Source organism: Arvicanthis niloticus, chromosome 26, assembly GCF_011762505.2.
Source record: "Arvicanthis niloticus isolate mArvNil1 chromosome 26, mArvNil1.pat.X, whole genome shotgun sequence".
Taxonomy (NCBI): Eukaryota; Metazoa; Chordata; class Mammalia; order Rodentia; family Muridae; genus Arvicanthis; species Arvicanthis niloticus.
The window spans coordinates 18,785,036-18,798,469 of record NC_133434.1 but is presented as its reverse complement, the minus strand read 5'-3'; the positions used below and the strand labels follow the sequence as shown (position 1 = coordinate 18,798,469).

The 13,434-nt window shown below is 45.2% G+C and overlaps 1 protein-coding gene across 1 annotated transcript; it reads right to left on the bottom strand.

The window, feature by feature from the left end:
- Window positions 1-616: 616 nt before the first annotated feature.
- Plet1 (placenta expressed transcript 1) lies at window positions 617-11,513 on the bottom strand. Its single transcript, XM_076925117.1, has 4 exons — window positions 11,277-11,513; window positions 6,579-6,777; window positions 4,679-4,734; window positions 617-1,423 (listed from the first exon to the last, which is right to left on the bottom strand). Exons 1-4 carry the CDS (start codon window positions 11,458-11,460, stop codon window positions 1,209-1,211), a joined length of 654 nt encoding a protein of 217 aa, XP_076781232.1. The 5' UTR covers window positions 11,461-11,513; the 3' UTR covers window positions 617-1,208.
- Window positions 11,514-13,434: the final 1,921 nt, after the last annotated feature.

Sequence of the window (13,434 nt, the reverse complement as noted above, 5' to 3'; positions counted from 1 at the left end):
ACCAGGCAACTTTCAGGATAGCACATTTTGGTGAGACTTGCCGAAGAGGCACACATGGAAGCCGCTAACAGAATCAGCACATAGAAGAGACTAATGTTATGAGGAAATTTCTACACATTGTGCGGTAGTGAGGCTTTTGTCAGCTTGACACAGGCCAGTGTTATCTTGGAAGAGAGAACTGAAACCGAGGAACATTTACTTGATTAATGATTGATGTGAGTGGTGCTTACCCCTGGGTAGGTGGCCTGGACGGTATAGAAAAGGAATTATTAAAGGAAAACTTTTATTTCTTATTACAGGCTTATTGTTGGAAATAACTTCTTTTGGTTTCACATTGTATTATTAATTATTACAAGTTTTTTTTTTGGCCCATTTTCTTAGTGGAACTTATCATGAAGGAAGAAATAACCAGCTTTGACTGGACAAAAAAAAAAAAAAAAAAAAAACTGGGATAAATTAACCTTGTATCTGTCCTTAAACACACACACACACACACACACACACACACACACACACACACACACACACACACATTCATTCATAGTTCAAAAAACAAAGGTAGCACTGTATTTTATCACTTATTAAGGCTTATCTTTCAATTTAGCACATTTCGCCATTCTTGTTCAATATATAGTTTATTTGACTTAGGAAAAAAAGTCATGTGTCCTGTCCTTGGCCTCTGAGGCATAATTTTCATATAGTTTCTCTCTTCAGAACCTACTGACTGGTCTGGAGACAGTGGGAATTTGCTAGTAGCCACAGGACTATCACTCATTTCTCTTTTTCCTTCAGTCATATCAGTCACATATGTCCTTTGTAACCTGAGTAGGTTTGGCCAGAAATCTGAAATCAGCTTGAAAGTAAAGGAGGATACACCCCTCCCCACCCCCAAAACCCAGGAGGCTCATGGGAATACTTTGGCAAGAAACGCAAGTTCAGATTGGCTGTCAACATGTTAAACTGAGAGTCAGAACTTCAGGTTACAAGCAGGATGGACTAAGTATTTACAAACAGCAGAATTAGTGCCCTGAAAGATCCAGGCAAATGTTTGTGTCCCTCAGATGCACTAGTGTCACAGGTCTGTGGTCCGAGGTGGTTGAGTTGCATACTGGGGACATAAAACCTTCACTCATGTACGTTTAAACACTGGCCTAAAATGAGCTCGGGAGGATGCCCTGGAGGCTGGAGACTTGCTTGCCCAGTTTCCTTTAGAAGAGAAGCTTACTAATGAGAAAAACAAGCAGGATATGGAGGGCGCCTGCCAGGGGGCTGCTGAGAGTACGGATGGCCAGGCTTCTGGCTGTGGTCTTGGCTGTGCTCATGGTTGTGGTCTTGGCTGTGTTCTCAGTTGTAGTCTTGGCTGTAGTCATGGTCTGGCTGGTCTCAAAACTCTCGGGAGTCGGGGTCAGGATTGAAGAATTTACTGGGGAGGGGAACAAAAATCAAAGAAACAGTTTTATCAGGCCTTTGTTTGGAGGTGGGTGGGCACTAGACAAAGACTAAAGACTGGCAAGATGGCTCAGCTAATCAAGGCGCGTGTCGTTGAGTTTAATCTCATGTAAAGGTGGAAGAAGAGGAACTGACCTCAAAATGTTGACCTCTGACCTTCACACACGCGTTGCATACGTACGCCCACAATAATGATAATCTTTTTAAGATGGTAAAGCCAGAGATCATGAGCAAACATCAATCAACACTTCTCCAGTGCCACACAGAGAAGGGAGCTGTAGGCAGCTAAAAGGTTCAGTGTTAAGCAATAAAGCTAAGCCTCTGTCCTTAAGGTCTCCCTGATCTTTTTTCCTTCATTTTATGTTGATTATTTGTTTTAAACATGCATATTAAGGGTTTCCCTGCATGCCTGTATGTGCATCACATACATGAAGTGCCCTCAGAGGCTAGAAGAGTGTATCAGATTCCCTAGAGTTGGGGTTAGATCGTTGTGAGGGCCACTGGGTGCTGGGTATTGAACCTGGGTCCTCTGGGAGAGCAACTGTATGTTCTCAACTGCTGAGCTGAGCCACCCCTCCAGCCCCTACATAGTCTGTTGAGAAGAAGAAAAGACCCAAAGAATTATATGAATTATATTAATTAACATATGAATCTGTTATTAGTTGAGTAGTCTGCTATCAAATATCTGTATTTGATATTTGATACACTGTATCAAATATCATATTGGGTCATACACTGTAGTGCAAATATGACCCAAGAGAGTACACTTTTATAATTTTCTTGCTAATTCCAAGGACTTGGGAGAAGTCAGTATCATGCAGAACCAAGAATAGTGACCTCTGCCTTAGCTAGTGGCAGATGCCCTGTCTGAATCCTTGACTTTGTTTCTCTGGCTTGCAAGCCACAAACTGTTTCTCATGTAGGTTCTGGCTACATGCAATGATCGCAGAGAAGCAAAGAGAGCCAGGCCTTCACTTTTGGGGACTTGTCTGATGCCAGGAAACCTGGAGCTTGGAACACAGACACTTCAAGAGTGTCTCTTCCTTAGCTGGGAGTGGGGCCTGTAACCCCAGCTCTGGCAATTGGGAGTAACGGCAAAGACAGGAGAATAGCTGGGGCTTGCTGGCCAATCGAGTAATTGAGAAAATGGGAAGTCCTAGGTTCAGTGAAAGCCTGTATCTTCAGTCACAAGAAGGAGAGCCACAGATGAAGGTGCAGGATGTTCTCCTTTGTCCTCCCCACGTGTGTACACCTGCACATTCACGCATGCATGCATGCGTGCACCCACCCAATTTTCTCCCTCTTTAAAACTTAGTTATAAGAGGAAGAAGGAAAATGACACAGGCCCAGGCATCCTTCTGCCTGCCTGGAGGAAGCTCTCCTGGTCGAGGCTACGTTTTCTCTCTTCTGCATTTCTCCAGGACAAGTATCTCTCTGGCATTCCATGCAGCTAGAGAGAGAGCAGAACACAGCCACATTTCCCAGTTCCCTCTCATTCTTCTGTTTTGTTTGAGACAGAGTCTTTCTCTGGGTAGCTCATGTTGGGCTTAACATTGTGACTGTCTGGCCTTAGCCTCTAACTGCTGGGAATGTAGGTGTGCCACCACTCGTGGCCTTTCCCCTGATCTTTAAACTATTTTATTATGACCGAGCTAAGGGGTCCTGGCTAGAAACACACATTTCAACTCTATTAGCTTTTCTGCAAGTGTTTTTCTCAAAAATGTCCTTGAGGAAGAGAATAACCTCACAGAGGGAAAACCACCAACAGTAAACACTGTCATATAATAGTTTGATTCGGCATAAGGACTTTAAAATATGCTGCTGGGAATGATTATTCCATCTGTGCATTTTGTAGTAAATGACTTAGAGAAAAATGGCAGCATGTGGTTCCTGAGGAAGACCTGGGATTTGGACATTGAGAGTGACTAATGGTTCTTGTTTGGGTCTCCCCCCACCCCCCACTCCCCATACTGAAGATTTGAATCCAAGGCTTCACACATGTCCTCAGATGACTCTTACAATAAAAAAACTGCCTTAAAATGATCTCTTTAGTTTTAATGTGAGTCTAAGAAAAGCAGACAAAAGGGTAAGATGAAGAATCGCAGACCTCACTCTACTGCGAACTTTCTCTGTGGTTTTAGGCCAGTAAGCCATCCTTTCTGAATTCCAGTTTTCAATCCTTTGGTGTCTTACCCAGAAATTTAAAAAGGGGGGGGGATAGGGAGGAGGGGAAGGAGCCCAGGGAAAGTGTGGGCCTGGAGTAGGTGCTCTGGGGAATGCTGGTGGAAACTCCTGCTGGTGACAACATTAACTGAAGCTATTAGAAACTCATGGAAGGGCTGTGGGGAGGCTTAGTTAGTAAAGTTCTTTCACACAAGCATGAGGATCTGAGTTTGCTCTCCCCAACCCCACATGAAAATTCTAGGTGTAGAGGTACATGCTTCTGTAATCACAGCACCAGGAAGCCAAGAAGGACGATCCCTGAAATCACTAACCAACCATCCTATTGGGTGAGTCCCAGGCCAGGGAGGGACCCTGGCTCATAAAACAAGGAAGGCTGTCCACTGGCCTTCACAAACACAGTCACATGCAGATCTGTGAACACACACACACACACACACACACACACACACACACACACAGAGAGAGAGAGAGAGAGAGAGAGAGAGAGAGAGAGAGAGAGAAGTCATGTCATGCTGTAGCTTAGGGATACTGTACTTTGTTAGCTTTTGACAGGGTGCTAGGGTCAAGCGACCCTCTCCAAAAGAAACACAAAAATAGAAACAATCTAACAAGAATCGATGATATTAATATTTCTGTGATACCACCTCTTTTTGTATAGCTAGTGATCTCCATTTCCCCCGCCCCTGAATAACTCCCTTAAAAACTGGTTAAAGTTGACCACATGAAGGCCTTGTGTGAATGCAGTTTTAGGTTGCGTGGACACCGAGAATAATGTTGCCTTTTCATATGGATGCCTACTGGTACTGAACAGAAATAGCCTCTGTTGAAGTAGGGGTTTGGAGCCAGAGGTGACCATGGATGGGGATTTCTGAAAAACTGCACAAATCTCAGAGAGGGATTTTGTTTTCCACACAACATAAAACAAAAGGTTGGAGGAAATATCACATAGGTTCCAGGATGTTGGGAAACTCAACTGATATCTAAGTAAAATAACTCTCCAGACTGCCTGACATCAAATGTACGGAGCTTTTACAACAGAACTCACCTTGCTCCACCTTCACAGATGACTTTATAGCCGTGCGATTAGTGACGATGAAGACCCTGGAGAACAAATCAGTAAGAGACATGGTGATGGCCTTGTCTGTGGAGCTCACAAGCTGCATCTTGCCTTTCTGGATCACCCCATCCTGTCACTCTCTTGCGGGCTTATTTTTTTATATGGCACAGTAAGCAGACCATTCACTATTGATCTGGCTCGTATTGACTTCACTGAAGCCCTCCAGATCTTAACTCCAAGCTGCTCTCCCATCACCCATCCCCATTAAACTATCCTCAGAGCTTGTTCTGTTGTTCTTAAGCCTATAGGTCCATTGTAATATTAGCCCATTGTCTATACAGCCAGCAAGCCACTAATGAAAGGACACAGTCTGCATGTCAGTTGCTGAGCTTAGCGTGAGCAGATAGCCATGAGTCCAACCGTCAATGGCTTCATGCTCACGGCATGTCTTCTGAGACATATTTTGATGAATATTCAGATAATTAGTTAAGGAGTCGGTCACGATATGCATGATGAAGTAGGAGACATCCAGAGGGTGTAATGGAGCTGGTTCTGAATCTGTGTGTTCAGGGAAAGCAAAGGAAGCACTTCGCCTCAGTACTCACATGTGTGTGGGCTGAGATCCCCAGCCCCACCGTGGTTGTGAATCCCATGGGCAGAGACCTTTGACATCGTTTTCTACCCTGTTTAGCATAGTGCCCCCATGGTGGTGTTCCCTCCTCTTGGGTCAGTTTTGCGGGTCAAGGCCATGAGTGTATACATCATGAACAAGAGAGTCTAGTGTATTGTAGTGTGTATGCGAGGATGTGGAGCGCACAGACGGTGGGGTAACACTACATAACGACAATGTAAATTGTCATTGTTGTGTCACTGCAGAGTATACCTGCTTGAGCACAGTGTGGTCACAACTGTTGCCATGGTAGGGTTAGTAACAGTAGCTCCCTTTGAATTCTGCTTTCATTCGTCACTTTGGGGCATTCCTCCTCCAAAGCTGAGGAAGCCTGGCTAGTTCCAGAGTGCGGCAGGAGAGGGAAGAATGGCTTGACAGCATTACCAACTTCCACAGAGACAAGGATGCTGACAGTGGACACAGCCAATTGTCAGGCTTGTCCTTTCAGGAGCATAAGTTCTTCACAACACTTGGTTTCTCAATGCCAGGTCCTCATAGTGAGAGACATTTGTTGTAAAAGTATAATGCTAGCCTCTAGGTGACCTTTCCTTAGAACCTCAGGTCATCCTATCACAGGAGGAAACTAGTGTTATTATTCAGTTGTCTCTTAGCTACCTGTGTATGTTTAACAAATGATTATCCACTAATGTTACATACATCTAAATATAATATTTACTTAATTGTTTATTTCAATTATATAAGTATTAATATAGTTAATTATTCAGTCTATTGATATAATTATTAATCGACATGTTTAATTATATAATCAATTATTATTAACATATTTAATCAACTATATTTAATATCTATACTGTGTGTATGTGATAAAGGTGGAAGAGGGGCTATTTGCAGGAAGATAGGTAACTGAAGGAACGGGGAACAAGAGAAGGCAACAGGGATGAATATGAGAAAAAGGTAATGACATACATGAAGAAAATATCATAAGAAAGCCTATTATTTTGTATGCTAGCAAAAGATGTTTTTTAAGAAAGTATTCTCCAGTTTGAATACAGACAACTTGAAAGAAAGTGTTCAGTTTTCCTGATTATGTAGAGCATTGGTGTGTGTGTGTGTGTGTGTGTGTGTGTGTGTATCAAGAAGTGCCACTGCGGGGTTTTCCACTCACACCCAGTCTAGTTTCAGTCCTAGGTTAAGGTGAAACTGTATAAGCCTGTTATAAACTTTCCAAAGCCCAACGTGACAAAAAGCAGTCCTTACTGCAGGTTGACTTTAGTCACATCCTCAGAATTAGGAACTGTCCAGGTTGCCTCGAAGACCTGGTCGCTTAGGGACATCACGTTATAGACACTGCTGCCGTTGCAGTTCTGATATGTTCCATTCCAGGTACCCACTGGGCTGTTCTCCTTCACTGCTTTCAGGATCACGGCACTGACCGAATTGTTCACAGGGACCATCACTAGGAGGAAAGGAGATGAGGAAGCAGTTAGTGTGAGCCAAGTGAAACCAAGGTGGTGTGTGAGCAAGGGAAACCACGGAGTGGATGGCATGAGTCTGTTTCTGTAAAAGAAAGTACAGAGATCCTGACTGGGAACCCAGTGTGTCACACGCCTGTAACTCCAGGTGAGGGATGGAGGACCATGATTCAGTGTCCTCTTCAGCTACAGAGAAGCTTAAAGCCTGCCTAGGCTACAGATGATTTTAATATTCATCTTTACACTTGTTTTTTAATTGTCCAAGTAGTCTACCATGAAAGGCAGCTATGAGCCCGACCATCCTCTGGCCCTGGTTTTGCTACCGGGGGATACATCCGAATAGTAAGGAGCACTACCTCTCCTCTAAGGTGAGGACCCCTGAAAGAGTTTGGAGGTCTCCTAGGAAGTGCTCCAGGGATACAAGGGATACTGTTGCTAAGTAAAACCAAAGGCCTGCTCCTGACCCCAGAAATGCAGATCCTCTGGGTTATTGAAGGTGGGGGTTGGTTAGGACAGGGGTTGGACTAGGTATGAGACACTGAGGTCCTAATCCAAGGACCAACACCTCTTAGAGTCTTTCTCTACTCAGGTGAGGTTTATGACCCAGCCTGCCTGCACTCACAGGGGACCTTGCTGACATTTTATTAATTTCAACATGAGGATATTCTAGTGTATCTGCCCCACCCCCCACGAGCCTGTATGAGTAAATTCCTCAATATTGGGCCATTTCTGTCATCTGAAACTCCCTCCGAAGCAAAGCGAGTGGATCTAGTAGCAGGTCAGACAGTCCTGGACCTGCATCCTGGCTCTGGTACTTAGCAAGACAAATCACCTGTGCCCTGGCTTCTTCTTGCTCAGTGACCACTGTACCAATTTGTGTGTTTTGAAACAGGATCTCATCCTAAGCTGGACTCAAATGTAACTGAGGATGACCTTGAACCTCTGATTCTCCTTCTTGTGTATAGACATTGCAGGTATATGCTGCCACTCCTGGTTTATAAAATGCAGAACATTAAACCTAGAGCTTGGAATGTGCAGGCAAGCGTTCTACTAATGGGGCTACATCTCTGACCACTATTCATTCTCTCTCTCTCTCTCTCTCTCTCTCTCTCTCTCTCTCTCTCTCTCTCTCTCTTTTAAAGTTCCCTCTTTGTGCTTGCCATAGGCTCTGGTTCTGGGAAATGACATTATCCCTTGTAGTTAGGACTAAAGAGAAGATGCTAACATTTGTGCCTCATAGCAGATAAACTGTGATTGTTGTTAGTAATTTAAGCACATTGTATTTCTTTGCCTTGGTTTGCTCTGCCAGGGAGGTCAGCTGACCTGAATCCTACATGTCCTGAGTCACTCAGAGAGGAGATGACTTTTGTCTCACATCTCTGCAGGGCGGTGTGGCGGAAGATGATGCAGAGTGGTGTCATCTAGATAGCCAGCGACCCTCTTAGCAATCCAACTGTTTGCTCCATGGTTCCTTTTCTGCTTCCCCTTTCACTGTGGGCTCAGCTTTCCTTCCTTCCTTCCTTCCTTCCTTCCTTCCTTCCTTCCTTCCTTCCATTCTTCCTCCCTCCCTCCCTCCCTCCCTCCCTCCCTCCCTCCCTCCCTCCCTCCTTTCTTTTCTTCCTTCTTGCCTGCCTCCCTCCCTCCCTCCCTCCCTCCCTCCCTCCCTCCCTCCCTTCCTTCCTTCCTTCTTTCCTTCCATTCTTCCTTCCTTCCATTCTTCCACGTGGGGTCTCTGGATCTGTGGCCTCAGTCTCCCTTGAATGCCTTGAACATTCGGTGGTCAGACCAGACTTTCTCATATAACCTGTTACATGGGCTGTATTATACCTGTCCACCTAGAGAATCTAAAAGCTCCTGCCTTCTCATTCCTATCTGGCTTCTGCCTTCTACTCTAGGGACAGCTGCTGTTTCCCACCTCCCCCACCCTCGCCCCCAGCTGTTGTGCATACCACCTGGCTCCTACCTGATCCACACCTGGGCCTGGTGTTTGTTCCCGTCTGGGTGCCTGTCTGGAACCTTCCTTCCTTGTTAGCTTTTATCCCATATCCACTTCCACACCCAGATCTTGCTCACATCCCACCTTTGGACTAACTTACCCTATTTCCCCCTCAGATCTGAAACATTCACACCCTTTCTATAGAACTGAATACTTAATTGTATTTTATGGTTTCATCAGTCAACATCCAGGTAGCCCAGTGTTTGGCCACTAAACAACTACTTTGATTGATTCTAGCACTCTGCGTTGGGACTGGGGTGGACTGTAGCTAGGGTTGGGGTGCACTGTAGCTTATAGTAGAGCATTGGTCCAACATGCTTGAAAACTTGGGTTCTGTCTCTAGCACTTAAAAAAAAAATCCTTTATCCAATGGAACTCCCTGTTCTAGAAGCTGGAAAGTTGAGGAAGTAGTAAATTATATCCTTGTCTGGAGAAGTGGACAACGGGGCAGAGGCTGACTTAGCAGTGCCTCAGTGTAAATATTACAGGCTTCTTTCTTTAACAGGTCCAGGGGTAGGGTGGGGGTGGGGTGGGGTGAGCCCTCTGAGAGGCTGGCTAAGCTGTGCTGTCTCTAGGGTCTGCCAAGCCATTTCTTAATGGTTTGCCAGCGTTGACGAGATGCTGAAATGATAAAGGATTTCAAAGCAAGGGAAGGTGGCTGACACGGGGTCTCCAGAAAGCCTGAGTCTCTGCCGCAGCACTCCACAAAGGTATTTGTAAAGCCTTCTTTGTAACTGTAGGTGTGGAATTTGGCCCCTCTCACCCCCATGGACAGAGGATTTTTAACCCTCATTTTAAAGTACAAGTCAGATTTACCTCAGAGCTCAAACACATTTTGGGGCAAACGGAATCTGATAAAGAGCAAAGCTAGCTTAGGCACTCAAGGAAGCTGAGGTCTTTCTTTTCCCCCAGGCTACTGGGACGATGTGGTGGCCCTTCCCCCACCTTCCCCCATTGTCTTGTGTTTTCTCCTTCCTGCCTCCCTCCTTTCAGAAAGACTCCCACGTTTTCATCTTATCTCCCCCAAGTAGACTTCTCTTTCTCCCATTTCAGCAGCAGGCCTGTCTGTCTCCGCTGTGCCATCTTACATCAGGGGCCTGCACTGCCCTTGCAGTAATGGATTCATCCACACATTCACCTAGCGTTCATCTTGAATTACGGACTTATCTTCCCTGCTCTGATATGAAAAGACCCGTTTCCCAAGGGAATGGGTCATAGTCCTGTTACAGCAGGAACATTTGCTCAGTGACAGTCCAGGAAACCGGAGAGAGGTGAGCAGCGGAGCGGGGAGGTCTGGTGCAGTGGCTCACCTTCCAGGCTGAGACTGCAGATCATGCAAACATCAGTCACCATAGTGACCCTTGCACGGTTTGCTTAGACTAAGAGAGGAAGGTTGGTGTAGGAGCTAAGAAGGCAGGCTGGCTTTTGGCTACATTCCTTAGGCTCAAATACTAGTTCTGTTACATTCTAGTGACCTTGGGTAAAAATTTGACTTCTATATGCTTTCTTTCTCCTCTGGAAGATGGAGGTTAATAATAGCATTTTTCTCTTAGAGCGAAATCCAGCACATAGTCAGTCGTGTTAGCCTTATAATGTGGATGCATGTGTAGTTCCTTCCTTTCCACAGCACCGCCGTAACTGGAGCAAGAAGGCGGTGCGGAAGGAGTGGGGCAGATGAGAGGGGTCGGTGAGTAAAGGCACTTGTGAAACCCATGATTGTAGGAGAGCAGCAACAAAACAAAGCTACCTTCTGGCCTGCACAGGAGTGCCAGGGCATGACTGTGTGCACACACATACACACACCATAAGGGTGCACACACTATAATAATAAAAAAGTTTAAAAACCAACTGAAGTTGCTTTAAAAAACCGGATAAATAAAGCTAGTCAGGAAAGCGCATTCCTTGACTAATTAGAAAGTTTGACTAATTAGAAAGCGTGTTTTTAACTTGTAGGTTTTGTTGAATCTCGTAAGGAAAAGTTATGAAGTACTTTCCAGATACTTCTAAGAAAAACATTAGATTAAGATTGAACAACCAGGAATCAAAGAGCGTCCCTTGCTGGCAGGGAGTCCCCAGCAAGTCATTTAACACCTCTGCCTTTCAGGCCCCTCACACAAAAGGTGGGCTCTAACATACATGGCTTTTCTCATACACTAAGCGCAAATCATTCCTGGAGTCCCGCAGGGTACATTCTGTCAAGTAGATGTGAAAGGACAGTAGACCGCTAAGATTTCCCTCAAAATTAACACAATTTCCACTTTAGGCATCCATGTCTTGCTGGGGTGTGATCTGCCTGGGGGCTCAGTTTACCCCACCTGAGATTCAGACAGGAAACTATAGAAATAGTCCTCCCTATCCACTCTGCCACCTATCAGTCACCGCTCCCCACTTTCCGCCATGTGCACACACACATATGGAACGTTCGAGACAGCCTGCTTAACACTCCACGGAGAACAAAGGACAGCGGCACGAGTGGCTTTGACTCACCTGTGTAGACTGTATTCCCACCAGAGACTACAGCCGTAGTGTTGATTTCCAAGTTGTTGGAGTCGTAGACTTCATCAAAGACCACGCAGGACCCATTATCACTGGCAGACAGGGAAGGGGAAAAGCACAGAGCCAGGCACAGGAACAGCCCCAGGTGTGGCAGCGAGGAGCGGAGCGCGAGCATGGTGCCGGTCTATTTGGGTTGCAGGACCTGGCAGTAGTAAGACTAGGTGTGACAGGCTCCTGTTTATATGCTCTGGGGCTGGAGCTTCTGGATGAGGTCATGCATGCAAATTGCCCTCCCTCCCTCCTGAAAATACTGCCTTCTGGAATTTGGCCCAAGACATCACCAGGATGAATCACCCAGCCTCCACTTTTGTGGCCAACGATCCTCTACCAATTCCAGTTTTGCTCAAGAAGAGGACTGGCCAAATTATTTGACATGGCCCGCGTCTCGTCTCAGCACCTGCTATCTGAAGAAGTGGGAAAGGCTGGGGAGGAGTTCTAAACGCCGAAAGTGGAAGTCCACAGTTGAGTAATTACCACGTAGGTGGTCTGGTTGGAAGGCCTGCTTTTCTCTGTCAGAAACTCAGGCACGGGAGCCCTTTTTATCTCGGAACATTGCATAGCTGTTTCTGATGTTCTTCCAGTTTCTTCATCTCATGACTAGCCTAGAGCTGGAAAGATTGGATATTTATTTACCTATTTTTAAATTATATTTGTTGATTTTGTGCGGGGGGGGGGGGTCAGGGAGATGGGAGGAGGTTGCACAGACCACAGTGTGTGTGTGTGTGTGTGTGTAGCAGGAGGTCAGAGAACAACTTTCAGGAGTCCTTTCTTTCCTTCTATTACATGGGCCATTAGGATTGAACTCAGGCTGTTAGTGGCAAATGTCTTCACTCATAGCCTGGACACTAGCCCTACTTATTCATTCTTTAAACAGAGGGCCACATGCATTCCAGGCTTGCCTTGAGTTCTCTGTACAAGAGGAGAGCCTTGAATTTCATATATATATATATGTATATGTATATGTATATGTATATGTATGTGTATGTGTGTGTGTGTGTGTGTGTGTGTATACATACATACATATATATGTATATAGACACACATTTTTGACTCAGGTTCTCCTATATAGCCTTGACTGGCCTGGAACTTACCATGTAGACCAGGCTGCCCTCTAACTTTCTGAGATCTTCGTGCCTCTGCTTCCTGAATTCTGGGATTAAAGGTGTGTACTACCACACTCAAGATTTATTTTATTTTTTTAATCCTATGTTCCTGTGAGTGGGTGTGGCATGCACATGTGAGAGCAATGGCCCTGGAAGGCCAGAGGCACCAGCACTCCTGGAAATGGAGTTATAGAGATTTATGACATGGTTCTGAGAACCTCCTGTCTTTTACAAGGGCAGTTTGAGCTCTTAGCCACTGAGTCATCGCTGTAGCCTAAGACCTCGAATTTCTGTTCCTCTTGCTTTAACATCTCACCTTTCGGGATTGCATCGGTGTGCCATCATACCCAGTTGAAACCGGCACTGGGGACTCAGTCCAGGGCTTCCTAAAAGATAGGCAGGCTTTACCAGTGGAGACACATCTGCAGCATCTTTGGTTTTGTGTATTTATTTGGAAAGAAACATTTAGGCCCACATTGTTCCTGAAACTTCCCTCCATAGTGCCAGAGCACAGAGGAGTGATTTCTAAAAGTTGGGAAGTATTCTTTTTTTATATCCCAACCCCTCCTAAAATTTTATAATTTACCCAGGATTATGGATATGGAGATGAGGGAGAAGTAGATTACTTTGTAAATAGAAAAGAAACAAAACTACTATTGAACCAAGGCAATAGTTTTTAAATTTTTAGTTAATTTGTGTATGTGCCTCACCCCTGATTGCGTGGTGTGTGTGTGTATGTGTGTGTGTGTGTGTGTGTAGATCAGAGGAGAACTCATGGGAATTGGGTCTTTCCTTTCTCCATGTGGGTTCTGGGACTTGAACTCAGGTCATCAAGCTTAGTGGCAAACACCCTTTACCTGCTGAAGCATTTATAGGACCTGAATAGCAGTAATATTTTTAAGTGTCCCTTTAAGAAACATGGGGTCTTGGGTTGAGGAACTCTGGAAAATCTGTTCAACATTAGCACTGGGAATATCCACAATAAT

What these genes read in the sequence shown, in the direction of transcription:
- Plet1 (XM_076925117.1), bottom strand. Translation starts at nt 11,460, where the DNA reads ATGCTCGCGCTCCGCTCCTCGCTGCCACACCTGGGGCTGTTCCTGTGC. An exon ending in TGGGAATACAGTCTACACAG is followed by an intron (nt 6,778 to 11,276) that starts GTGAGTCAAAGC and finishes CTTTCCTCCTAG; the next exon opens with TGATGGTCCCTGTGAACAAT. An exon ending in ATCTGTGAAGGTGGAGCAAG is followed by an intron (nt 1,424 to 4,678) that starts GTGAGTTCTGTT and finishes TCCCCTCCCCAG; the next exon opens with TAAATTCTTCAATCCTGACC.